We start from the raw sequence: 27,867 nt of genomic DNA, 5'->3' as shown, positions 1-27,867 counted from the left end.
GCCTTCTGGCCAATGACACCAAAGTCTCTCTACCTGTTCTGTTAAAAAGTCCATATCTTTAATAATTAGCATAATAGTTTGAATAAAGGCAAGTAGAAACATTTTAATGGATCTGCCACTTACTTTAATGTTAGAGACAGAATAGTTTCTCTGTCACAGCTTCAAAACACACATTTTTGTATCGGAAAGGAGTCGAGCAAAGTTTTTTCACAACACATTTTTTAAAAACCCTAGGATCTCCGGCGAACAAGTTTTGTCGAAAATTTTGAGGCAAAATTATTTTTTGTAGATCTTCTTACAACAAATTTTTCGATTTTTCAAAACATTCTTGGCCCCCACCATACAGCTGTGCATCTATCTATAATGGTAGAGTGTGGGGAGAGAGGATATAACCTGATACTTCATCATATAAAATACAAACATTGTTGAGATGATTCATGTTAATTTTTTTTATTTTGAAAAGATGAAAAAAACGTTTATAAGCCTATAAGCAGCCCAGCTCCTGTGCACAATATGTCATATGAAAGAGAGGCATTTTCATGTATGATATAATATATTCTTTCTCTTTGTTGTTTTGTGGTGAGTTATATTTTCCCCCGGAAGCTACACCTTGAACAATAACTCATAGAAACTTAGACACACATATTGTAGAAATAGTTCCCTGGTTCTTCATCATATTTTAATGTGCCGTTCAAGATATTTCTTAGGCAGCGTACAACAGCAACCAGTTGCTACGAAAGTAAAATGTTGACATTATCACGTGACCAAAACCCCGCGAAATTCTCACATGGTGTCATTTGGCGGGAGTTAGCTTTGTTGTTTTGCTGTTATCGAAGTGTAAAGTGACAGTGAAACATTGTGATCAACCATGGCCACTACGGACCTTGATCAGCGTATCAGAGATATCCAGAGGGAATATCTGGACTTTCTCGACGATGATGTGAGTTAATAGTTATAAGTATATTCATAATTTGAAGAAAATAAGTTAGTTTTCTCCTGAACTTAGACGATCTCGTAGACCCATGACTCTAAGTTTTGGGACATCAGTAATATCAATGGATGTTTCCCTTGATGGTAAATGTTTTCAAAAGCATCGTGAATAAAGGCCTTGTTGATTGCATATTGGTATGTAATGAGTTATCGAAACTGGCAAGTTTGCATGGCTAAGGCCGACTCTTGACAGTAAATATGCTTGGCGTGTTTTTGGACCCAGTACATATGCTGATCAAGAAATAAATTTCAATATTTGTTTGTACACAATTTCAGCAAGATCAGGGCATCTATCAACAAAAAGTCCGGGATATGATCACCAACAGTGAGGTCAGGCTAACTGTCAATGTCAACGACCTCAGAAAGAAAAACCCAAAGAGGGCGACAGCGTACGTTGGATTTAATTCATTCTATTGTGCGTTTATGTGTGCCTACTAATGACAAAAACATTTGAATCAGAAGTTGATTTTCTACGTTTGGTCCAGTTAGTAAGCAAACTCGTTTGTTATTGGCATGTATACTGTATGTGTGACCTAGGACATGTATTTGTAGATTGCTCTAGATGAATGATCATTGAAAAAATTGCCAGATTCAAACTCGAAAGTTGGCGGTCTTGATGATGTTCTAGTATGAATATACCTGTCAGTGGCAGGAATAGATGCGGCTATTAGCCTGTTTGTCCTTCTAGACTACACTAGTTCTTTTCTCCGCAAGTCTGGTTATGTTGGATAGGCCATGAGTCCGAAATGATCCGCAGTCTAGTTGAACATGACCAGTGATGAGTTTTTGGTCAACCCCTTTAAACATTCTAGAGCTGTTCATTGCCCAAATTGTAGCTGTTTTTAACATTAGTCAGCACGGTCAGCCAAGTAAACTTTTGAAATCAGCATTTGGCTTCAACTATCAAGTGGGATCCAGGTCACAGCAAGTTGAGCAACAGGTATGCTTGTTGTGCGAGGTGACTAACTGCAGCATCAGTTTGATGCAACAATAAGCAACAAAAAACACTAACAAATCAACTATGACGTGTATAATGATCGTGTATGTTATTTGAAGATGCCATTACCCTGTTTGTTGTAAATAACATGTGTAAATAAATGTGTAAGAAGATGTAAAAGGTAGGTAAGACTTCCACCCGTATCCCCCCTTAAAAATATACATGTTGAAAAGGATAGAGTGGCAATGCATACATATATAACATTTTGAGGGGGATACGGGGGAAGTCTTTCCATTTAAAAGATAAGTCAAATGATGATAAAATATTGTGTAAAATTGATAAATTTACCATAGTTGCTCAATGCCTAGATGTAAAGAAATGTTTCTACAATTTATAGTTCTAGCTGATTTTGAAGATTTCTTTGGCTGTCCGATGTGTTTTCTCCATGTGCTATAGAATGTTTTTGTTGATGGAATATATTAAAATGTCCTTTTTTTATTCTGCAGTTTGTTGGAGGATTCTTTTGAGGAGATGATAGCTTTCCAGAATGCCCTGAAGGAACTTGTTGCTTCAGCTGATCCAGTTTACAGCAAACAATATGAAGCTTTCTTTATTGGCCTGGAGGGAAGGTAAGCACACACAACCCGCTGTGCCACATCAACCAAGCCTATAGTATGAAGATTTAGTACAGGTCCCTAGCAACCTATACCAATAAAGGTTCCGGGGTAAAATAGGTCTTCAGCAACCCATACTTGTCGTAATAGGCGACTAACGGGATCGGGTGATCAGGCTCGCTGACTTGGTTGATGCATGTCATCGATCCCAATTGCGTGGTTCGATGCTCATGGTGTCAATCACTGGATTGTCTGGTCCAGACTCGATTATTTTACAGACCATCGTCTTATAGCTGGAATATTGCTGAGTACGGCATTAAACAACAAACAAACACAAAACAAAACAAACATAGGAGGCAACTAAATTGATCGGGTGGCATGGTCCCTTGCAATACTCATGATGTCAATCACTGGATTGTCTGGTCCAGATTCGTTTACTTACAGACCTCTGAGATACCTGGATTATTGTTCAGTCTGGTGTTGAACAACAAACAAATTAGAATGTGTAATTCAGTGTTAGAAACTGGCATCCCTTTGCAACATACCCTGAGTCGACATACTCACTGGTTAGGTATTCATTGGACAAGTGGAAATTACCAAATGTTTGAGTGACCTAAATAAGTTGAAATTCGGAAATTTATCTACCACTAGATTGGCTATAATTTGTAAGTTAGCATCGGAAGGTTTTTCATTTGGTTAACATAAATTTAGAGATGCTGTCATGAACATGAACTGCCGTAACAATGTCAGGTTTTTCACAGCCTCTGACTTTTGCCCATCTTTTTTTTTACAAATATGTAGAAGAATCTGGAGTTATGCTCCTTGATTGTAAACTCCATGTACAGTTTATCGCTGGCCACTAACATGATAAATGTGTGAAGTCTGTTCCTTGTTTCTTGAGAATTCATTTTGAAAGGAAGATTCATTCAAACATTTCTGTTGGTTCCAGTTTTGGTTCGAAACATGTAACCCCACGATCACTGACATCTCGTTTCCTGGGCAACATGGTGTGTGTGGAGGGTATTGTCACAAAATGTAAGTATGTTTTTGAGACTCAAGAAATTACAGATGATAATAAGAAGTACCTACTTAACATGCTTAATGTTGATGCAGTATTTGTAATGTGTGACCTGGCTGAACTTGATGTTGATTGCTGCCAGTGAATCATCCACTGGTTTGTTACCCCATAAATGATCTGAGTTAGAATTGGAGTTAAGCAACCCATGCTTGTTGTGAGAGGACGAAAGGGATCAGGTAGTCAGACTTGCTTGATGTATATCATTGTATCCCAAATCGATGCTCATGATGTCAATCACTGGATTGTTTGGTTCAGACTCGATTGTTTATAGACCACCATCATTATGGTGGAATAGTGCTGAGTGCAGCATTAAGACAGACTTGATTATTGCAGGTCGCAGTGATATGGCTGGTTTAAAGAAACGTCTGTGTGAAACGATACAACTTGTGTGTTTGGAAACGTGTCATTACAAGTTTCATCAGACTTCCATATTAAGCCATTTCTTGGTCCTTTGCCACCTGGCTTAACAAAATGAATTCTTTGACATTTTGATTTTTGTTTTTATTCACAATAGTTGCAAACCTGTTTTCTCTTCATGATCATCTATGGCCCTCTGGTAGTTGTTTGTTGATGTTTAGAGATCATTGTTATTTTTCCACAGGTTCTCTTATCCGTCCAAAAGTTGTCCGCAGTGTCCACTACTGTCCTGCAACAAAGAAGACGATGGAGAGGAAGTACACCGACATGACGTCACTGGAGGCGTACCCCAGCACTGCCGCCTACCCCACAAAGGTAATGACATAACCATGACTGTCCGCGACACACGTCACTACTAGTCTGAAATCAAGAATCAATTTTGTTTGGAAACGTGAAGATCCGGGGTAGAATTGGTCTTCAGCAACCCATGCCTGTCGTAAAAAGGCGACAATGCTTGTCGTAAGAGGCAACTAACGGGATTGGGTGGTCAGGCTTGCTGACTTGGTTGATGCATGTTATTGTATCCCAATTGCGTGGATCGATGCTCTTGATGTCAATTACTGGTATATATTCGATTATCTACAGACCGCCGTCATATGGCTGGAATATTGCATAAACAACAAACAAATGGGCCAGTTGCCTCAACAAATAGTGGTCCATATATAAACATGACATTACAGCTATAATGTTGCTAGGAAAACTGAAGTTCAGTTTCACAGAATTTCTACCTCTATGAGGACTATTTAGTAAGAACATTTCAAATTGATGAGATGGTGAAATATTTTGAAAGATTTCTGCATGTAACCTCTGCTTCAAATTGTGCCTGGATTACGGCAATCTAACCCTAATCCTAGCCCTAAATAAAAGATTTTTAATACTTCTTACCATGGATTATGTTAAATATTAAAATTTGAGGCAGGTGTTACAGGCAAACATGTTACAAAAATGTGCTTTCTTTTAAGGATGAAGACGGCAACTTGTTGGAGACTGAGTTTGGTCTGTCTGTGTACAAGGATCACCAGACTTTTGGCATTCAGGTAATGGCTTAGTAGAGGCATGAAGAAACACTGTTCAGGGTCAAATTCCAGTAAGCATTAATCTAGACCAGTTGTTATGAAGTGATCAGATTGGTTTGTGAAATTGTTGACATCTCATGTTTTCCTATTCTCAACAAAGATTCTGTTGACCATTGATCTGTGTCCGCAGTTCCTGTTTGATCTAACATAAACGCTGGTCCTGTTTGATCTAACATAAACGCTGGTCCCGTTTGATCTAACATAAACGCTGGTCCTGTTTGATCTAACATAAATGCTGGTCCTGTTTGATCTAACATAAACGCTGGTCCTGTTTGATCTCACATAAACGCTGGTCCTGTTTGACACCTGGAAGTGATACATTAGAAATTTATGATGCTCAAATGATATGAAGTGAAATTACATCTATGTGTTGTGGATATTTTCAGGAAATGCCTGAGAAGGCCCCTCCTGGCCAGCTGCCAAGATCTGTGGAGATTGTAGCCGACAACGATCTGGTGGACAAATGCAAGGTAAGCATTCACCAGGAATAGCATCCCGAGTACAGAGCTGCAGTATAAATCCAACATGGCTGGCCTGGTTACTTAGAAACGATGTATTCAGTCTCGCTTTGTGGCCCATCAAATTTGATTTTTTAAATTATTATTCTCAAATGTTTTACATTTAATCTTTCAGGGCCTAAACCTGATTTAATTGTTTATAGGCAGTTCATATGCAAAGTTTCCTTGGACATGACAAATTTTGTGGTGTCTTTGGAAGAGGATGGATTTGTAGGCCTCAACACTGGTGCATCAGTGCCAGGATGCAGACTTCATGCTATTTTATATGTGCTAACACCCATGAGCAGCGTTAGAAATTGGCACTAGTCCTATAGTCCTTGCCAAACTGCCCAATGGTAAAGGTATCATAAGGACTAGTAGAAATTGCCAATTTTAAGGGTTTTGCCATATGTTATCATAATAAGGACTAGTGGACAGAAACTGGTAGTTTCTAACTCTGATGAGATAACTTGTATGTTTGGTTGCAGCCCGGAGATAGGGTTCAAGTCATTGGTACATTCCGGTGTCTGCCAGGGAAAAAGAATGGCTACACCACTGGCACGTTTCGCACAATCCTCATCGGCAACAATGTTCAGCTGCTGAGTAAGGAAGTCTCGCCCCTGTTCTCAGCTGATGACGTTGCCAAAATAAAGAAGTTCGGGAAGGCCAAGAACATCGTAAGCTGCGTAGGATGATGTACAAAGAATGAACAGTACAGGGGAAGAGATCATTTCTCACATCCAACTAACCACAGCTCCTTTCAGACTAATGGTTTATGTAAAGTAACTACATTTTAGAAGCAAACAACCTGTCGGTTTAGATTTTCACACTTCTCGGTCTAATGGACTCAGAACTGTCGCACTTTCCTGACTTAATGTATAGTTACTGTCTCCCCACAACCAACAGTGAAAGGTTGGGCAACAATTTTATCATTGAATTTATGGAAAATACCTCAGTTTGACTGTTACAAATAACTTTGGACATTGTTATATCAACCACAGACGTTTGATATTGATACTTTTGCGTTTAACAACATTCGCTCACTCTAGGAATGGAAATAGCACAAGTCACTAGTATAGACCAGTTTTGTTAATGTTAAATGTATCCTTAGGGCTAGTAGGATTTCAAACATTTTGGGAGGTATTTGTATATATGTTGTCACTATTGGGCTAGTGAACATTCGTTGTTAATTCCTATGTCTGCGCTCCCAGCATTAGTATTACCAGCTGATCTGACATTTCTCCCTTGCCTACAGGATGTGTTCGAGGCACTCAGCAAGTCCGTGGCGCCATCTATCTGTGGCCATCCATACATCAAGAAGGCTGTCCTCTGTATGCTGCTCGGGGGGAATGAGAAGGTTCTAGCTAATGGCACTCGGCTCAGAGGGTGAGGAGATGTCTCAGACAAAGATGTTCTTAGTTTCTATGAATCTCTGTTTACTGACTTCACAGTGTCGTATTATGAACATCAGGTTAGAGAGGATTTGTATGCCAGGCGAATGTTCTATGTCTTTGTTGTTTTCACACATTTGACCCTTGCTGTCCTGGGGCAGAGTGGGCCTCTGGTATGCCATGCAGGCAACATGAAATAATCAATAATGAGAGACGTGAACAACTTTTGTTTTGTTGAACTTCTTTTGCAAATGTGGATATGTCTTTGGGAAGTATGTTTTTTTAAATTGTACTCAGAATTCCCTTTTGATGATCACTTTCAGAGACATCAATGTGTTGCTGATCGGAGATCCCTCCGTGGCCAAGTCACAGATGCTGAGGTGAGCCAGCTGGTCCTCTTCCTTTGAATATTAACACTCCCCAGGGATTTGTGTATGGACTCGACTGGATTTAGAACTGAAACACTTAAAACGGCTATCAGATAATGTTGTTTACAGCAGTACCCATTTGCTCACATGGATGTCAGCAGTGTGTACATTTGACAAATTTTGTTCATAATTAGAACTTTGTATATTTGTTTTAGATTGTTTAAGCAGCTTATATGGAAATGTAACCTTTTTTGAACAAACAGTACATGCGCACATTTGGTTTTTTGATTAAAATAAGATGAACTGCTGTACCTGTGGTATGTTTGTGTGGGGAAGACACCAACTATTATTGACTCAGGTGGTGTAACGATCATCCTCTATATCTCCAAGGCTGGCAATTCGGTACACCTACACTAACCCCTGGATCCATTTCCGTGATTCTCGCAGTCTCAAGTTATCTTCCCTTGATTTTCATTTGCCTTGAGATGCTGAAGTGATGTGTGACTGTTTCAGGTATGTGCTGTACACTGCTCCGAGAGCCATCCCCACCACAGGCCGAGGGTCATCCGGTGTCGGACTTACCGCAGCTGTCACATCAGACCAAGAAACAGGTAGGGCTTCATTCAGTCTTCAGAATGGAGCAGTTACATTAATCTTTATCTTAATACCACGAAACTTGTAGGTCTTCATTCAGTCTTCAGAATGGAGCAGTTACATTAATCTTTATCTTAATACCAAGAAACTGGTAGGTCTTCATTCAGTCTTCAGAACGGAACAGTTACATTAGTCTTTATCTTAATACCAAGAAACTGGTAGGTCTTCATTCAGTCTTCAGAATGGAACAGTTACATTAGTCTTTATCTTAATAAGGAAAACATGTTACTATTAAGTAGACTGGTGTGGATTTCGGGTAAGAATATAGATCCCCAGCAAGCTATGCTTGTATTAGGTGACTAAATGCATCGAGTAGTCAGGCACAGTGGCTCGGTTGTTTTCATGTCCTCGTTCCCGAATTGCGTTGATTTGTGCTCATGACATCAATCACTGGATTGTGTGGATGAGACCTCGATTTTTTACAGTCCACTGAAATATAACTGGGTTCGGCGTTACACAGACCAACTGTATAAACCTGAGCTAATTGATCCTTGAAACATTTCTGAATTAATTTTGACATCAACTGCCAAATATGAATAAAAAGATTTATGTTGTATCCTTGTTTGTTTACAGGGGAGAGACGCCTTGAGGCTGGTGCTATGGTGCTGGCTGATCGTGGCATTGTGTGTATTGACGAGTTCGACAAGATGTCTGACATTGACAGAACAGCAATACACGAGGTCATGGAACAGGGTCGTGTGACAATCTCCAAGGCTGGAATTCATGCTAAGCTGAACGCAAGGTGCAGCGTGCTGGCTGCAGCCAACCCGGTATATGGAAGGGTGAGAATATAATTGTGCTCATTAATCTTCTGTTTGACATAAATGGCTTTCACATTCTCTGAAAATGTCCATGGCATAAATGTTATGTTTTCAGTTTTGATTTCTTGAATCATATCTTATATTCTTTATTTATTGGACACAGGTGGCCCAGTTGTCTTAGGTGTCAAAATTTACTGTGCAGAGTTGTGTCCCTTGGGCATGCCAGGAACCTATACTTGGTTGTTGAACCCGATTGTGTTTCTAGGTTTGTCAGCACCAGGACCTGCATCACTTTGAGCCTTCCTCCCACATGAAGCTCACAAGTGTAATACAACAGGGATATTGTTAAAGTGGTGCTTAACCATCTCTCTCAATCACTGAATCATGTAGGGGGCACGGGGGGCCCAGTTGTCTAAGGCGAGTTGCGTCCCTTGGGCATGCCAGAAACCTATGATTGTGGGTTCGAATCCCGGTTCGCCCCGATTATGGTTCTAGGTTTGTCAGCACCTTACCCGTGCTCGTGGGTTTCACTGAAGTGGTAAACGTCTGAGACCTGCATCACTTCGGGCTTTCCTCCCACATTAAGCTGACACGCCGTGATATAACTGGAATACTGTTAAAAGCGGCGTTAAACCCAACTCACTCACACTGAATCATGTTGGCACTTTAAATGCATTATTATTTTTGGTCTTTCATTTAGTATGACCAGTACAAGACACCTATGGAGAATATTGGCCTCCAGGATTCCCTTTTGTCTCGATTTGATCTTCTCTTCATTGTCCTTGATAAGGTGAGTACAAGGATGCCCGTCTTGAATTTTGTGAGGTTTTATTTCAAACCTGTTTTTCAATATTTACTCAGTGTGTTCAAGAACCTGAAATATTTTGAATATTGCTCTAGAACCTTGCTCTAGTCTACAGCCAAACAGAAGAGAACATATTTTCAGTGTTTTCCTCTCAAAGCAATATTAATGAGTCAGAAATGTCTTGTATGTCAGTTTTTGAATGTGTTGCCTGTCCTATGGCCAAAATATAAATTTGCTATAGGTAATGTATCCCAATCTCATTAAAACCAGTTCTTAGTTCTCGCTACCGCTAAACAAAGATCTTAGGACATCCCAGTATGGGTCATGTCAGACCGACCTTGCGCGAACTTTGACCGACCAATGGAATGACCAATCATGAAACAGCTTTCTCGTGCTTTACAGCACTTATTTCCAATTGGCAACTCACTTCAAAACATATTTTGACAAATTCTCGATTTTAAAATTTGAAACCTGAACAAAAGAATATTCCGACTGTCACTTTCATGATGTGTTAAGTGACGCTCTGATTGGTTGGATGAAAGGTCGTTCTGATGTGACCCTTAATGGGATGTCCTCAGATCTTTTTTTAGCAGTAGCGAGAACTTAGGTCTGATTTTAATAAGATCGTAATGCATCCAAATTGTAAATGGTTGTAGCAAGACATCTAGTTTCCTGTAATGTTTCAGATGGACCCTGACAGCGATCGTAATATATCAGACCACGTTCTGAGAATGCACAGGTACAGGGCTGGCAATGAGCAGGATGGAGACGGTATGCTGGCTTTGGATATTTTTATATTCTGAACACACAAAACAAAGAAAAAAGGTCGTACATACTGATATAAAATAACTCAATCTTCACTACAATAAAATTAACCTGAAAATATTTGTTCATATTTGCTCATGTTGTATTGTTTGCTTCAAACATCCCAATTTGTTAATATAACCAGAAACAGTATCATGGAAAATGATAATTAGAATTTGTTTTCTTTCAGTTCTGCCCATGGGAAGCTCGGTGGACATGTTGGCCACGCAGGACCCGGAGGCTGATCGGGATCAGTCGGAGGAGACGCCCATGTACGAGAAATATGATGTGTTGCTGCATGGCAGTTCCAGGAGCAAAAAGTAGGTGCAATCTTGGTGTTTGTGTTTTTCATTGATTGTCCTCGGTGGAGTACCTATTGCACAGATAGAGATTTTTCAAATCTGCAGGTGTATTTCAATGACAAATCTCAAGCATTTGGTTGTGGATCAACATTATAGCATGTTTGTCAATATTGTTACTTTATGATCAACTGGTTTTGTTTGATTGGCATTTCTTTGAAGTTGACAAAGTAGACAAGTTTATGGATAACAACTTTTTTTATTATACTGTAATAGTGATTCTTCGGTATAGATCCTGGTACTGTTTCCTGTACCAGACGTCACAATTACAGTATAATAAAAAAAGTTTTGGTATATGTTGTCAACTGTTGTTTGTTTATGAAATTTAAAAAAAAATAATACATGATTATCACTCACTCACTCACTCACTCTCACACACACACACACACACACACACACACACACACACACACACACACACACAGGGGAATAAAGGGATCACCATGTCCATAGAAAGTTGGAATTATACTGAAAATGAAGGTAGTGCTTGTTTCTGGAGCAGATCTCTAAAACAGTTGAATATTTCTAAATGTAACTTGCTATGCAGATGAGTCTAGTGGTGAACTGGTACCTTGGATGATTAAGGATTTTTCTTCACTGAACTCAAGGTATCCAAGGGCAATGAACCAATAAGGTATAAGTACGGGTATAAGTAGCCAAACTCCATTTCCGAATTGCACCCGCCCCGGGGGATATGTCATCTCCTGATAACTCTTGTAAAGATTATTGTCCGTAGCATCTGAGTGGTGTATCATTTTTTGACAGACAGAATCTGCTTTCAGGGACAAGATATTGAGTATGGAGTTCATGAGGAAGTACATCCATGTAGCCAAGGCTCTGAAGCCCAGTCTCACACGGGAAGCGTCCGACTACATCGCCGAGGAGTACGCCAAGCTAAGAAGTCAAGACAACCTCCAGCAGAGCAACGTTGCACGGGTAGGTGGGAGAACATCCGATGGAGGTTTTCATAGGCTCTCTATGCATGGTTGTCTAAATCAGACAAACCAGTGATTGATATCATGAGCAACATCCCACACTTAGGGTAGGTGACATGCAATCAAGTCAACAAGAATGATAACCACTCACCTATTTGCCTTGTACATGCATCGGTTGCTGGGGTCCCATCCTAGGCATCTCCATGGGGGAAATTATGTGTTATTCAGCATCAGTAGATGAATTGATGAATTCTTAACATTGTTTCAGTTGAACCACAGTTGAACTTTGAATGTTGCATAAAACATCCAGAGATGTTTAACATTTTTTATATTTCATTTATAAAATGAAAATGGTGTGATTTATACAGCCTGATGTTAGAGAATATGCTATTTACCCTATATGAATTAGGAAGTGGAACATTGTAAGTGAATTGTTGCATTTGAATTGAAGATGTTTATTTCTCTATAGACTCAGCCAGTGACAGCCCGAGCACTTGAAACCATGATCCGTATCTCCACGGCCCATGCCAAGTCCAGGCTGTCCAAGACTGTCGACCTCCAGGATGCCCAGGCTGCCGTGGAACTCATACAGTTCGCTTATTTCAAGAAGGTACGAGATACTTGATTTCACCACTGATGAATGAGAAACTAGAAGTATGGCACTTCCTTACAGAACCTACTTTCTAGCCTGGAACTAAGTATTCATCCAGAGCTCCAGTTCAAGATTTAAAAAATATAAAATGAAATAATGTTTTAGATGTATATAATTGTTCTAAATATATAGGTTTGACTCTGGAAGTAAATCAGCTCGTAATTTTTGTTTCGGAAATTAGCTCCTTTGTATGCATCCTGAAAAAGCTTCATTTGGTATATACGAATGCTTTTTTTTATATATTTGAGTTTTTCATTTAACATGTTTAATGCATGCATTTCTGTACGCATGTTGATTGAAAGTAATTGGGTTTTGAAAATTATTTGGGTATTTTACGCAAATGCCCTGCTTATCTGTAGCTCTGTTCATCATATAAAACTCTCCCAAAGTTGATATGGTTTGAAATTTAGAACAATGATTGAAACTAATGGCAGGCATTAAGTTGGCATGTATTCCTGAATATGATTGAACAATATAGTTCAGAAAAAATTCACTAGCATTACAACACAGGTCTTCCTTCTGTGGGCTGACAGCAGTAATGTGCTGACCCATGATGTCATCGCTTCCATGGTCACTTGGAAGCTGTGTGATAGGGTTGTCCTCTCAGCTAGTTGTAACAACCTCTTCTCCAGCAAGACCTTACGCAGCTCTTTCTCGCTGTCAAGAACAAATAGTAGATGTTTTAAAGAGTAATGCAGGATAAGTATACAAATATAAAAAATATCTTGGAATTTACTAGAACTATACGTATGCGCATGCATTTGATTCTGGTTTAATTTTTTTTGCGTAATTTGTTGCAGGTTTTGGAGAAGGAGAAGAGCCGGAGAAGGAAGCACAATGATGAAGATGAAACAGAGGAAAGTAGCCAAGAGGAAGGAGAGGAAGAAGAGAAACCAAAGAAGAAGAAGTGAGTACAATACTTTTGGTGGTGATTTGATATGGAAGAAATGTGAACTTTTCACATGGGTCAGTTGAATAAATTAGTTGTGACTGCAAACGTGAAAGTTGAAAACTGAACGTAAGAAGTGCTACTGTTGCACATGAACACAGTAGTTTGGAATGTCACGGCTCCCAGCCATCTTGTGGAAATAACCTTTACCCCAGCTTGTTGCAAGTCGGGTCCTGTGGTTGCAATATATAGCTCAGCTGAGTGTCATGCCCCAAGTCATAGTTACCCATCAACTAGATGGCCTGGCCCAGATGACCGCCTCCGTGGTCTAGTGGTAGAGCGTCCACCCGGAGAGAGGAAGGTCCGGGGTTCGATCCCCAGCCGCGTCATACCAAAATACGTTAAAAGATGGTACTTGTTGTTACCCTGTCTTGCGCTTGGCATTAAGGGGCTAAAACAAGGACTGGTCGGCTCGGAGTCAGTATACTGTGTCTGAGTGGGGTATTCATTACTGTTAAACTGCGGCATGGTATCTCAGTGAGCTAGCACTATAAATCGGCGTCAGTCCGGACTAGTATAAGCAGCCACACAAACACACACATGTACATGTACATGCACATCGCTATATAAGTGCAATAATCTTGGACGCGACGTTAAACCCCATTTCACCTCACCTGGCCAAGATATCATTATTTGATTGGTATTTGTGATTATTGCTGCAATATTGCTGAGTGTGGATTAAAAGGAATTGCCGTTCACAGGAATGTGGTAATCAGGTAATTGGGAGCCTTTGTGGTATATGGTCATGGCTGAATATTTGAAGGAAACCAGTTGACTTGATGTTGTGCAGAGAACTAGTTGGCAGCAATTCTCGTCATTTTCTTGAATGTTTGACCATTAGTAATGCCTCTCACAAATATGTAACTGTTTATGTATGAAATGTACATGGGCCTATGGCCTACATACCCAATAAGAAATATATAGGATGAAAAAAAGAATGTATGCAACAGTGTTAACATTGTACTCTTTGTGTTGCAGGCGCAAGGAAGTGCGAGAACGCCGTCCGTCGAAGAAGGAAGGAGAAGATGGTTACGACCCATATGATTTCTCTGGGGATGAAGACAGTCAGGCGGAGGGTGAGATTCCATGCCAATGGGTGTCACCTTGGTGACAAACATCCACTAACTGGGCTTTCATCACACATTACACTTACACACTATATCACTTAAATACTGTGAAAAGTGGTGTTTGCACTGACTTGAATGGGTTTTAAATGACATTTCCAGTAATATCAAGGATTGGTACCACCTTGAAGGTGCACATCCACTCAAAACTTGCAGTGATTGTCATGTTGAGATATAGAGGACGTTTCTTTGAGTTTTGGTATGTATTAGACAGGTTGTGGGTTGAAAAGGGTTGTCTAACAAAAATTGTGACTATTTTCAGATGACACATCGGAGGGCACTGAGAAGAGGAAGAGGCGGTTGCCACGGAGATCAGAATCGGCCATGGATGCTGATGAGTCCTCACAGTCAGAGAAACTGTCAGATGACAGGTGAGTTGCTATCCAGTCTGAGTTATGTCTGCTAGAACTCACATTCACATAGTAAGTAACCAGTAAACCCAAAATGGGTCTGTGTTGCAGATATATTTCTATGGCTCAATGATTCCCAAAGCCATCTGAAGCACTGGTCATGTGATTCCCCAAATTTCCTTGACCCTTCTGTGCCACATCGATTGTCTCCTCGACCTCAGCATCATTTTCAGTAGATTTTAATGTTACTGTATGGAGAAATATAGCCGGAGCTGAAGAGACAGAACAGAATAATGGCCTAAATCAGACTACCATACAGCCTTTCGAAAGTCACGAAGGTCCAACAGCCTGAGACTACTGAATTGTACTGAGGACAATCAAAAATCCAGTGCTGGTAGTCCACCCGACTAATAGTTATATTGAGGGCTATAATCCTGAACCAGTTCTCAATGCTTCAATTTTCCTACAAATTTGAATTATGTCAAACTGACAGAAAATGTAAACATGTTTATGTAGTTCAAGCAGGACTAGCAAGAAAGTAGGCGGACAAGTGAAATAGAGTCCAGTAGCTTCTGGACTCGTCTTTGAGAAAACTTAATTTCTAAGGCTGTCTGTGCTCCATGAATCTAATCAAAGTGGTAACCCTCTACAAACTCTTTGGGATTCTTTTCCTCTTGCATTTATCACACAACTGAAACACTTCTGGTAGCAGTGTTAAACGTTATTTGCTCACTCTTTTCAAGAGGCAGGTAAGCATTCAGTGATCAAACTAACTGGTAATCAATATATGTCCTCTCCACAGACTGAAGACCTTCCGGAGCTCCCTGTTCAACCTGTTCAAGGCTGAACACGCTCAGTCAGTGCAGCTGGACAAGATCCGGGCCTTCGTTAACAAGGAACAAGCCGGCTCCGAGTTTACTCAGGATGAAATCATGCAAGCCATTGACCAGATGATGGACGTGAACCAGATCATGTTGTCTGACAATGTTGTCTTCCTCATATGAGTATTGTTTCGTGGAGTGAACCAGATCATGTAGTCAGATAAGTTGTCTTCCTTATAGGCGAGTCGACTGTCCCATGGCGTGAACCATGAGCGAGATCAAGTTGTCTTCCTTTTAGGCGAGTGGACTGTCCCATGGCGTGAACCAGATCATGCTGTCTGACAGTGTTGTCTTCCTTGTACGAGAGGCCACTATGCCTTGGTATTTCTTGGCTTTGCAAGGACCATGGAATCATTTCTCTTTTCTGATAGTTTGAAGCGTTGCAACAAACATCCGATGTTGAATGTTATTGTAAAGTGTAACATTGAAAAAGGTTCTGTTTGGTGGTTTGAACTATGAGAACATTGTTAATAGTTTGTGTAATAGTTATACTTCATGGTTGGACCTAGAAGATACCCCCAAATACAGTGCTGATTGTATGATAGACAACTTTTGTTGACGTTTGGTTTGGGAAAACGCTTGTACTCGTTTGTTTTGTCATTTATTATATTACGAATGGATCGTGCAAGCACTGCTTTTAACCCTAAATAGCGACTAACAGGATCGGGTGGTCAGACTCTGACTTTGTTGATGCGTGGATTGATGCTCATGATGTCAATCACCGAATTGTCTGGTCCAGACAAAATTATTCAGACCGTCGTCAAAAACCTGGAATGTTGCTGGGTGCGGGTTTATACAACAAACAAATAACCCTAAATATTGTCTGCCCTGCATTCATGAAATACTCATTTGGATTCAACTGGAAGGTAAAACAAGTTTGACACCTGTACAGTGTTTAGGAAGTTGTACATAAATCTGTAAATGTTGTAGATATTCTGGAGAAGTATGTGCAGACTGATTTATCTTCATGATAGCAGCAACACATTTATATGTGTGCTGAATATTTGATATTCTTTGTGTAAATAAACTTGGAACTATTAAGTTGTCTTTCTTATTTATGTCTGTTCGTGAATGTGAATGAAAAAGAAATCATGTTGAAGGAATGTATCACGACAAGAAAGTGTGTGTCAACGATGTTGCTGATGTTGCTTCTGTGTTAGATGGAGGATTCATGGAAACTGGACAATAGGCTTTTCTTTGCACCAAAATTGGAGACAATAAAGTTTGAAATATTCACACGTTTATATGTCGGTGTAGGAATTGTTCCCATGGAACAGGTTTACTAGGTATCTTTTTCCATGACACATTTACACTGGCAATACTTGTTCTTGATGGAACCAATTACAGGTGGATCTTATCCACTACATATGACTGCACGACCTTTGCTCACACATGTTCACACCCATCACAGGACTGGTGCGGGGGATGCGACTTCTCAGTGGAGTCATTTTGGAGCAGACAAGACCACCAAGTCGTACATGGTAGTTTTAGGCCTAAAATGTTGGACATTTTGAAGCAGTGTTTTGCAAATGACAGTTCAGCATACACCAAAACTATTTTAGAGCACCAAATAATGTGAAGATAATTATGTTCAATCGAGTTTATAATTCGAGTGGCAAATTCAATAATTTTCTCTTTAAATACTATTTTATTCCTGACAAATGCTGTTGTCAGTCTTGCTGTTAGGTCGGGCGTTGTCTTGTTGGAAAATGACTTTCGCTTGTTGCATAATGGGAAGGAGTGTGGCCCGAAGAATCTCATCCGTGTTAATTCCCCATAACTTGTTCCAAGTCTGTTCTACCCGTGTTGGAGATGGCTGCCCACATCATCCCGCTACCACCACCAAATCCGCCCACTTCCTGTCAGCAATTTTGTACTTAACGTTCCCCACGACTACCATAAATCTACTGTCAGATTGTGATGACATGCCCAACAAGTGATGTTGCACGTATATCACATTGGTGTGTTTCGGCGCCTAAATTCTAAGTTCACAGCCTCTTACGTGTAAATGTTCTGTTTCGTAGTTGCTTGGATGGCAAAGCCAACCGCCCAACTCAGTAAGAAAGTAATTTTTATTTCCCGGTATTTAATACGGAGGGAAAAAGTAATCAGCTTGTCTGTCCCTATAATACGGACAGACATCTTCCCGAGGCAAGTGAGTTAACAGACTATAAAAGTCCGGTTTCCACCCTTGCCGAACTAGGCTGGTATTATGGAGTTACATTTTGGCTGGACAAACGAGTCTATGCATAGTCCAATCAAAATCACACACCGAAATCGAAATCCGGTTCGTAAAATGTCGTGCAGACTTCCGTCGACTGCAGGATTTGCAAAACGTGTGCACCGCCAACTCGTCAGCAGATATTTTCCAAATTTTACATGTTTTTAATCAAGGTGTTCACTTGATTTGATGCATTTCGCGATTTTAGACCCTTTTTAATCACAAAATAGATCTTGATTATCGAGCAGATCGTCTTGACTTGGCGCCGCCATTTTGTTTGAAAGAAATGCAAATGATACAAGAGCTGGAATCTGATTGGTCCATGTGAGAGGCTTAGAAGGGACATAACTCAAAGTCAAGTCAAAATTAGTTTATTTGTGTGTAGGCCTTTGGCCCATATACAAGAAAATGCAGTGCCAATAATACAATGTGAAGCACAATACATAGATTTTACGACTTCATGTCTTTGTTTATACGCATTTTAAATGCTCAAATATCTTCCAGGAGGGACATAACTCGTAATAGCCACTGGTGGCGCTACGGTCGAGCCCAGGAATTCCAGCCAGTTCGGCAAGGGTGGAAACTGGACTTTTAAAATCAGTTAACTCCCTTGCCCCGGGCAGATGACGGACATATTAGATAGGAATACTTTCATCAAGATGGACAGATCACTCTTGTCATACTAGCTGTTATCAGATGATTTATTCTTTAGAATAAGTCGGGGCCAGGGGGATTGGCCATCTTCTGATGAATCTTGTTTTATATTATTATGCTACTTATCTTTGGCCTTTTTAAATATAATCACGGGAGCCATTTTGAACAATCTACTCCTTGTCACTGTTCGGTCATTTTTGTTCAAAATGTAATTAAATTTGCTACATGCGTTTGTGTTGTTGTTCAACATGTATTATCTATTCACTGTGATCACATTGAATGCTGAATCTACTTGTGGCCATTACTTAGCCATTTCCGTTCAATATGTAATGACGTGGTATGTATGTAGTTAATACGGGGTCTGAAGACATATGTTCCTTTTATAGCGATATTTTAATGTTTACATTTATTGGACGTTAGATCTTTGTCCATGCTCCTAAATGCGCTCAAATTGTATTTTCTCGGAGTGTAAACTTCATGTCCTGAGAACACTGGACCAATGAAACTGTAACTTGTCATGTTTCTTCCTACCAATGATGACATCTGAATTTGTTCATGAGTTTCCAATAACATTTTTATATTGAAAAAGCTACGTTTGGTCATTACTGTTTACAATGTAATGACCCGTGGGTGTGTTTCTCCACAATGAAGTCAATATTGACCACAAGACACAGACCAACACCATGCTTTCAGACGGGAAAAATAATCCATTTATGTATTGAGTAATAAGATAGTATATTTATCCGAAATTATGGAATGGTCAATCTATTTTTTAGCCTTAATGTTTCTTGGTATACTATTTGAGATTGACATGGTGACACTACAAAGAGATGTCGATGTGTACTGTTGTTAGGTCAAATATTCTTCACAGTTAGTCGTTTAAATATATTGGTGGTGGTATTTGACTAATTTCAAGAGACAATTTTAAAAGATAAATCTTCTGTAAAACAAAGAGCCCATGCACGTAATGTATGGACTCAGTGTTCAAGGTCCGAATTCGAATTCCCACACAAGAACCACGTAGGACTTGGTGTCTCGTTGCAGTATAGATACTGAAAGCAGCGACTCCGTTAAATGAATAGTGTGGCCTTGACGCTACAGCCGTCATTCCATTGCATTATACATGTATATGAAGTGACATTTGTGCTGTGGTTCGATCACGTGACTCCCGTTTGAAATCGAAACTAAGACTGCATTACCAAACGAGAATTCATCCTGGACTGACACGATTAACAAAACACTTGGTTAAAGAAGGTTTTACCTGTGTACACATCCCCGCCATCTCTACAAGAGAACATATTGATGATGCAGAAGATGGAGAAGAGACTGCTTGTTGCTAAAGTGAGGAGTGCTTCTTCTTGTGTTGTGCACTTATATTTTTGATCACTGATACAATTCCCTCGTACAATACCACAGCGCATATATAACGAGGGCAATAGGGTCCTTTTCACTCACCACTTTGTGTATACTCAAATATAATGATGTACGACAACCTATAAGCTAAACAACACCGGGACGAAGCCTTCGTTCACTCGGGACCAATTACTGACACCCATATTTCGAATAGATTGGGTTTCCCACGCATTTTAGTGTTGTATATACAGGTATTTCCGCCCTTGACGAACATTACCGCCTGACGTGCATGAATTACTTCGTAATGGATAACATGTTCACGTATGACCTTGTCAACAATAAACGGCCTTGATGTAAAACGAAAGCGAAAGTGCGTAAATTTCACATTTTTGTTATTAAGTATTCGTCATGCATGTAACGACGAGAGCGACTATAGGAAAGGTTGTGTGTTCTTATATTTTGTTTGGCATTTTCACAAAGGCTTTTGTCTTGCAGATAATAGATACTTGCAGATACAAGTGATGTCAATCTCATGCTACCATACGTTGGTCACTGTGGCCTTTTTTGAATGAGCAGCATGTGATAAATAGTTTGGTTGAACCATTGAATTCCACCTGGACACACCCTATTTAGTGTATATGGTGTATATAGAGCCCCTGGGATTGTTCTAGAAATATTTGTGACATTAAAGGTTAGATTCACTCTGCAGGCCTGGGGTTCGAAGTGTATTATGTTCATGATAACTCAAGAAGTGTTAACTGAAGTCAGATGCAAATTGGTACCTATTATCTTTAGGGTGGGGCCTTGGTGTGGTAAGGTTTAGAGTGACCTTTAGTGAAGGTCGAGGTGCCTGGAATGGCCACTCGTAAGGTAGTTAGTGTTGCTTCTTTGCATACTGAGACCCGTGAAGATACGGGGTAGAATAGGTCTTCAGCAACCCATACTTGCTGTAAAAAGCGACTATGCTTGTCGTAAAAGGCGACTAACGGGATCGGGTGGTCAGACTCGCTGACTTGGTTGATGCATGTCATCGATCCCATTTGCGTGGATCGATGCTCATGATTTTATTCGCTGGATTGTCTGGTATGGACTCGATTATTTATAGACCGCCGTCATATAGCTGGAATATTGCGTTAAACAACAAACCAACCAACTTTGTATACTGAACCAACCCACTGTGTTGGTATGACATGTTTGTAAGAGCTAGCACCAATGTTTGCAAGAAATAATCAAACACGTGATGAAATTAAGGCTCAGTCGTCAAAGGCGCACAGTTCGCTGTGCAGAGTTACATTTCTTAGGCGTGTTAGGATCGTAGTTCCTTTCACCAAAGTGGCAATCGTTTGAGACCTGCACCACTGTGGTCTTTCTAACCACAATAGGGGGCGGTCGGGTAGCCTAGTGGTTAAAGCGTTCGCTTGTCACGCCGAAGACCCGGGTCGATTCCCGACATGGGTAGAATGTGTGCAGCTGGAATATTGCTAAAAGCGGCGTAAAACCTTACGCACTCACTCCCTTACTCTAAGCACAATAAGTTGACACGCCGTTATAAAACTGAAATGATGTTCAAAGCGGCGTTAAACCCAAATTATTCACTCATTCACTCACAGGGCATCGCATTAACAAGGATTCACTGTAGAACAAACAGCTCACACTGAATCTGTGCACATTGATCCTTATGTTTACCATCTAGGCGCTGTCATTATTTGATAGTTCGTATTATCCAGCGCCCAATGCTTGTCGATCGATGTGGTTTAGGATCGGGTGGTCAGACTCAGTGATTTTAATAACCGCGCATCATTGTGCTCATTCCATCGATCACTGGTTTGTCCAGTCCAGACTCGATGACGTACATGCCGTATTGCTGACTACGGCGTTTAATCAACATTAATTCACTTGTTGATTAATTCATCCCTGTAGTCTAGTGGATAGAGCGTCTGCCCGGAGAGTGAGTGAGTGAGTGAGTTGGGTTAAACGCCGCTTTTAACAGTATTCCAGTTATATCACGGCGTGTCAGCTTAATGTGGGAGGAAAGCCCGAAGTGATGCAGGTGTCAGACGTTTACCAGTTCGGTGAAACCCACGAGCATGGGTATGGTACTGACAAACCTAGAACCATAATCGGGGCGAACCGGGATTCGAACCCACAATCATAGGTTTCTGGCGTGCCCAAGCGACGCAACTCTGCACAGCGAATCGCGGCGCCTTAGACGACTGGGCCACCCGTGCCCCCTGCCCGGAGAGCAAAAGGTCGGAGGTTCGATCCCCTTGTCGCCTCATACCACATTATCGTTAAACGATGGTATTTAATGTTACCCTGTCTGGCGCTCGGCATTAATTGGATAAAAATAAGGACTGATCGGCTCGGAGGGCTAGTACAAGCAGTCACTCAAACACGTGCATGTAAGTTGATAAAATAGTGAAATAATCTTGAACTCCCATTTTCTTGACCTCACCACTGATACATTAGTACTGGCGAACGGGTGAGAAACATTATTTTGATAAACGATAGGTGTTAATCCCGTCTGATATCTTCACAGAATCTGCCAGCATGCGCAGAGGACACACTCGTCAACTTCCTGGAGGTCATATGTGACAATGGAGTAGAAGCGATCGACTATTTTGATGACAGAGTCAAACACATTGCCCTGGTTACAATGGAGGAAGATATAGAAGGTAAATTGCAAACAGCATTATTTGTAGATTTCACAAGATTTCACGTTGGTAATTTATGTGTCAACAATGTCAGAAATGGCCTTTGCAGTCAGAAATAAGGGATTGGTCATTCGTGGTCCATTGGTCCTCCCTATATACTTCTCCATGTTTCCATGACCTTACAAAATACTTCTCCATGTTTCCATGACCTCACAAAATACTTCTCCATGTTTCCATGACCTCACAAAATACTTCTCCATGTTTCCATGACCTCCCTATATACTTCTCAGTGTTATCCATGGCCTCCCTATATACTTCTCCATGTTTTAATGACCTCCCTATATACTTCTCCATGGCCTCCCTATATACTTCTCAATGACCTCCCTATATACTTCTCCATGTTTTCCATGACCTCCCTATATTCTTCTCCATGTTTCCATGACCCCCCTATATACTTCTCCATGTTTCAATGACCTCCCTATATACTTCTCCATGTTTTCCATGACTTCCCTGTTTACTTCTCCATGTTTCCATGACCTCCCTATATACTTCTCCATGACCTCCCTATATACTTCTCCATGACCTCCCTATATACTTCTCCATGTTTTCCATGACGTCCCTATATATTTCTCCATGTTTTCCATGACCTCCCTATATACTTCTCCATGACCTCCCTATACACTTCTCCATGTTTTCCATGACCTCCCTATATACTTCTCCATGTTTTCCATGACCTCCCTATATACGTCTCCATGTTTTCCATGACCTCCCTATATACTTCTCCATGTTCTACATGACCTCCCATGGAGTACCCTTGTCTATAATTTTCTTAATAATTTCATATGTTTAATATGTTTCATCTGTAAAGTGTTTGATTGACTGTAATGTAATGTAGAGTACAATATCGGTAGATGCCAGACGCTGTCAGGACAAGGCGTCGAGGCGTCAGGTGGACGGCCATCAGATAGATCTTGTCGACGTTGGGGCTGCGGTCGGCGTGGTCGTGAAGGGCCTGCCAGAGCACGTCACGGAGGAGGCCCTCAGGTCGTATTTTGAGAGCAGCGAATCGGGAGGAAGACACGGTGTAGTTGAAGAGTGCAGGATCTACACAACAAGCCACGCAGCAACAGTAGTGATTAATGATGCTGACGGTTAGAATGCTTTTGTCAATTCTTAACACGCCCAGACACATTCACCCGCACACTATCAGCACAATAAAACAACATGTATAAATGGAAGTTGATATTAAACTATGATGTAAATATTAGTCATTAGTTAACTACTAAGGAAACGGTTCTATGACGTACACTAACCTTTCATTAACCTTTCTACTCGCTGGAAAGGAGGGATCTCTTTCACAACTATGCATTAAAATAGGCACTCTTCTGGAAGCACAGGGACACGATATATTTCCGACGGCCAAGACCACTGTGTATTCATGTTTTGACCCTATTGTTGTATTCTAGCGTTACAGAGTATCCTGAGAAAGGGGTCCCACGGTGTTGTGGGGAACGAACCCCCTGTCACAGCCACGCCCTTCTATCAGGAATTCCACAAGGAGGTACTAGGATATCTTGAAGGTCTTCAGGAAGAACAGGGGGAGATAAACCACCAGTGAAACTTCGGCGCATTCTGTTCAATATCATAATTAATCTCGACTAGCACTTGGGAACATCCATTTTAGAACTAGTTTCCGTTTACACGACTACCAAATGTCACAAAACAACCTGGTGGCAGTCGTGTTACTCATACAAATTTTCCTTTGCCTCATGATATTTTTTTCTTCTCCAAAGAAAGTTTGTGTATGTAGTTTTGTTAAACAAAGGATACGCTGTTTTCAATATCAACACTCGACAATTTCCTGTTGGGTCCAGAAAAAACAATTGATCGATGGCGTCATGTTATTCATGAGCTTTGACCTTTGCGTGAGAGGTATTACACGTCTCTCACCTGAATCTGCATTGTTCATGTCATGCATAAGCATCTACACAGATAAACAATTATTTCGTGAAAAGGCATCTCGAATATTTAATATAGCAGACTTGTCAATTTACACGAAAGAAGAAATAACTTTGTCCGCCCAACACGTTTTGCGTAGCAGAAAACGTTTATAAAATCATGTGTGCTTATGACCTGGTAGTGAACTGGAACATTTTGCTTCTGAAGACTGATTTACATAATACTTATCCGTTTCAACATGTAAACACGTTTAGGTTTCTTTCTTTTTCAGCAGATTGTGAAAACCGTTCAATGTATCTACATGTATATTCATGTTACATTATGATAGTATTGATGGACTTTACTATTTTTGGTAATTGTGTTAATGTATCAGGTTTCAGTAAAAGCTATGAGGGTGGTATTCGTTTTCGGAGTAGAATAGTTGTATTTTATCATGTAACTTTGTACATGTATTAACCATGTAGTGACGTCTTTGGCAATATGCGAATTTATCTCATTTAGTTGGGGTTTTTTTCAATTTAGTTTTCATCAACATAATAGTATGCCATTCCAATGCAAAACTTGCTAGCCACATGCTTAATAGATATGCCCGAACGAGAAATATTTCAATAGAATTTGAACCAATACCCACACCATTTTTCCTGTGATTATATATATCAAATAAATCACATATTTTGTCTCCCGCCTCGCGGGCCGCATGTCTCAGTATATGTCCATGTTTTAAGTCACGCTTTCGAGGTCTTTCTCTGACTTCAATAATTTATGAGAAGCATGCACAAGAACACAACCTATGTTTTTTTAATGAAAAGTTCTATGCAACAGCAGACCACACGTTGTCATCGTATTCCAATTGCGTGGATCGATGCTTATGATGTCAATCACTGGATTGTCTGGTGCAGACTCGATTAACAAACAAACAAAACAAACAACGTTTCCCTCGTGTAGATTGGATGGGTCCAACAATTTTTCATGCAGGGGTATTTGGTTGTTCAGGATCCACTTGGAATAGGATGACGTCATAAGAATGATTTATCCTCAGGTATAATTCAGGGGGCTAGGCATGGCCTAACGTGGATGATCACTGGGCCTCGTTGCTCTTTAATGGTAACGACATCACTCATTCAGCCAGTGCAAAATCACAAATATTCCATGTAACCTCATACAGCATATAATTTGGTGACGTGGAAAATAAAAATAATTTGATTCCGGGAAATCAATCTTTCTTGACAACGCATAAGGATCTACACCGAAACGTCGCTATAATTCAATGTTAAAAAAAGTTGTTATCCAAAAAAATGTCATTCACCAACTTCTAAGAAATGCCTCTGAAACAATTCACGGAATTTGGCATAGATACATGCAGTGAAATTCCTACCTTAGAATGTTCTTATACTGGATAATTATAAGACTTCAAGGCATATTTCCGAGGCAAGGGAGTTAACTTGAAACGGGACTTTGATAGTCAGTTAACACCCTTGCCTCGGGAAGATGACTTCAAGATGGAATGGACTATGTTAGCCTATATTGATTTTACAAATGAGAAGAAATGGTTCGCTAGACATGCGAGATGCGAGGTGTCCTCTATGTCCTGAAGTAGTGACCGTACAAATTCTCTCTCCCCCTCATTTAATGCCGTTTACGTTTCGTACAATATTCATTTTACACATTATTAAGCACAGAGTTTAGTGGTGTAAGCTGTCACGTTAAATATACTCACTTTATCCTGTAATGTTCATGTTGTTTGTATCAGTAAATATACATCGTAGGTTCAACGAAACGTTTTGACGTCTTTCTTTTGTCAATAAAATAGATTTTCTCGCCTATTCATTAATAGCTCACTTGAGAGAGAGAGAGAGAGAGAGAGAGAGAGGTACCTATTCCTGTACTCGAAAATGAAAACATACATGTATAATATTTCTGGTTTATATCAACACTGGTAAGGAGATGGCTTTAAACAGCTGAGGATACTAGTCAATGCCTATTTACTTTGCTTCGTTCCTTAAAGACATCCGTTTATTAAGCCATTCTTCCTGTACTTGATTCTTTTTCTTGGTTTTGGGCTGATGTATGTTTTGAAAATATATATACCAAGAATAATCATTGTTAGACAAATCACCGCCCCTGAACAACAAACTATTACTGCACAGCACCATGGGCCGTGCTTTATTTGTATATGGCTTGAGCAAGTTACATGGGTATGATTAATGGTTGGAAAGATGTCAACAAACGTTTAAAAGAAATCTTATCACCTGTATAATGATATCTGTACATACGAAATACATAAATAATTATGAAAATATTTTTTATAATATTCCAAACTGTAAGTGATTACACTAAACATGTTTGGGTTAATCCGGCACAATGCTCAAAGGGAGGCAACATCTATGATATTAGTAATTGTCAGATAGATGTACGAGGGGCGATTGATAAGTTCTAAGCTTAACAAAGAAAACAAAGTCAGTATGATACCAAAGCTTTTTATTTATCGACATAGTCCCCTTTAAGGTCAACACACTTCTGCCAGCGATGCTGCAATGCCATTATGCCACTTTTGTAGAAGTCAACTTCTTGCTCACTCAAACAGTTGTTGACCGCTGTAATGACGTCATCATCTGACTGGAAATGAGTTCCAGCTAAATGCCTTTTCAACTGTGGGAACAGATGATAGTCCGACGGGTGAATAAGGTGGATGTTGGAGAAGTTCAAAGCCACACTCATGGATTTTGACCATTGCTATCAGTGATGTGTGTGCTGGAGCATTGTCGTGATGATAAAGTACACCTTTCGTCAACTTTCCACGTCGCGTAACTTTGATTTTCTTTCTTAACTGTCTCAGAAGTTCCACATAGTAAGCCCCTGTAACAGTACGGCCTTTAGGAAGCCAGTCCACCATGATCACACCTTCAGAATGCCAAAACACGGATGCCATGACTTTCCCAGCTGAAGGCACAGACTTTGCTTTCTTTGGAGTAGGAGATGTGACATGTTTCCACTGTTTAGACTGTTGTTTTGATTCAGGTTCAAAGTGTTGGACCCATGTTTCGTCCATTGTAACAAATCGTTTGAGAAAGTTATCTGGATCACCTTCAAAAGGCTTGAGGTTCTCCCTTGAGAGATTCTCTCTTTGACGTTTCTGATCAGCTGTCAACAGTTTGGGGACCCATCGAGCAGAAACTTTGTGCATTCCTAGAATATCTGTCAGAATGAAATGCACTCGCTCCTGAGAGATGTCCACTATGTTGGCTATCTGTCGCTGTGTCACTCGTCGGTCGTCCTTGACTATGTCCAGGATTCGCTGTACCATTTCAGGTGTTGAAGACACAACAGGTGGACCAGGACGGGGTTCATCATCAGTGCTCGATCGCCCACGTTTAAACTCTGCCA

General features: G+C 40.3%; 2 protein-coding genes across 3 annotated transcripts; both read left to right on the top strand.

Annotated features, from left to right (window-relative positions):
• The first annotated feature begins 768 nt into the window (after positions 1-768).
• On the top strand, positions 769-16,683 carry LOC124147339 (zygotic DNA replication licensing factor mcm3-like). The gene is made up of 21 exons (XM_048380626.1): positions 769-940; positions 1,267-1,379; positions 2,434-2,556; positions 3,491-3,576; positions 4,221-4,351; positions 4,999-5,073; positions 5,499-5,582; positions 6,098-6,286; positions 6,865-6,995; positions 7,324-7,380; positions 7,882-7,979; positions 8,596-8,804; positions 9,484-9,573; positions 10,275-10,359; positions 10,583-10,712; positions 11,534-11,687; positions 12,156-12,296; positions 13,139-13,245; positions 14,266-14,363; positions 14,674-14,782; positions 15,564-16,683. The coding sequence occupies exons 1-21, from the start codon at positions 869-871 to the stop codon at positions 15,763-15,765; spliced, it is 2,484 nt and encodes an 827-aa protein (XP_048236583.1). The 5' UTR covers positions 769-868; the 3' UTR covers positions 15,766-16,683.
• A 3,010-nt stretch (positions 16,684-19,693) lies between these two features.
• Positions 19,694-26,255, top strand: LOC124147322. Of its 2 annotated transcripts, none has more exons than XM_046518003.2 (4): positions 19,694-19,858; positions 22,410-22,545; positions 23,436-23,675; positions 23,991-26,255. In XM_046518003.2, exons 1-4 carry the CDS (start codon positions 19,820-19,822, stop codon positions 24,140-24,142), a joined length of 567 nt encoding a protein of 188 aa, XP_046373959.1. In that variant the 5' UTR covers positions 19,694-19,819; the 3' UTR covers positions 24,143-26,255. The 2 variants fall into 2 exon arrangements, with proteins under 2 accessions (XP_046373959.1, XP_046373967.1); XM_046518011.2 differs by lacking the exon at positions 19,694-19,858 and adding an exon at positions 20,242-20,311.
• Positions 26,256-27,867: the final 1,612 nt, after the last annotated feature.

This window comes from Haliotis rufescens, unplaced genomic scaffold (assembly GCF_023055435.1).
Source record: "Haliotis rufescens isolate VD_foot unplaced genomic scaffold, xgHalRufe1.0.p SCAF_1, whole genome shotgun sequence".
Taxonomy (NCBI): domain Eukaryota; kingdom Metazoa; phylum Mollusca; class Gastropoda; order Lepetellida; family Haliotidae; genus Haliotis; species Haliotis rufescens.
This window is presented reverse-complemented; position numbering and strand designations above follow the sequence as displayed.

Bases quoted from the DNA above. Each gene is read 5' to 3' on its own strand.
- LOC124147339 (XM_048380626.1), top strand. From the start codon at position 869: ATGGCCACTACGGACCTTGATCAGCGTATCAGAGATATCCAGAGGGAA. The intron at 8,805-9,483 runs GTGAGAATATAA...TCTTTCATTTAG, and splicing joins CCAACCCGGTATATGGAAGG to TATGACCAGTACAAGACACC. The intron at 9,574-10,274 runs GTGAGTACAAGG...GTAATGTTTCAG, and splicing joins TCTTCATTGTCCTTGATAAG to ATGGACCCTGACAGCGATCG.
- LOC124147322 (XM_046518003.2), top strand. From the start codon at position 19,820: ATGATGCAGAAGATGGAGAAGAGACTGCTTGTTGCTAAA. The intron at 19,859-22,409 runs GTGAGGAGTGCT...ATATCTTCACAG, and splicing joins AGAGACTGCTTGTTGCTAAA to AATCTGCCAGCATGCGCAGA. The intron at 23,676-23,990 runs GTTAGAATGCTT...GTTGTATTCTAG, and splicing joins AGTGATTAATGATGCTGACG to CGTTACAGAGTATCCTGAGA.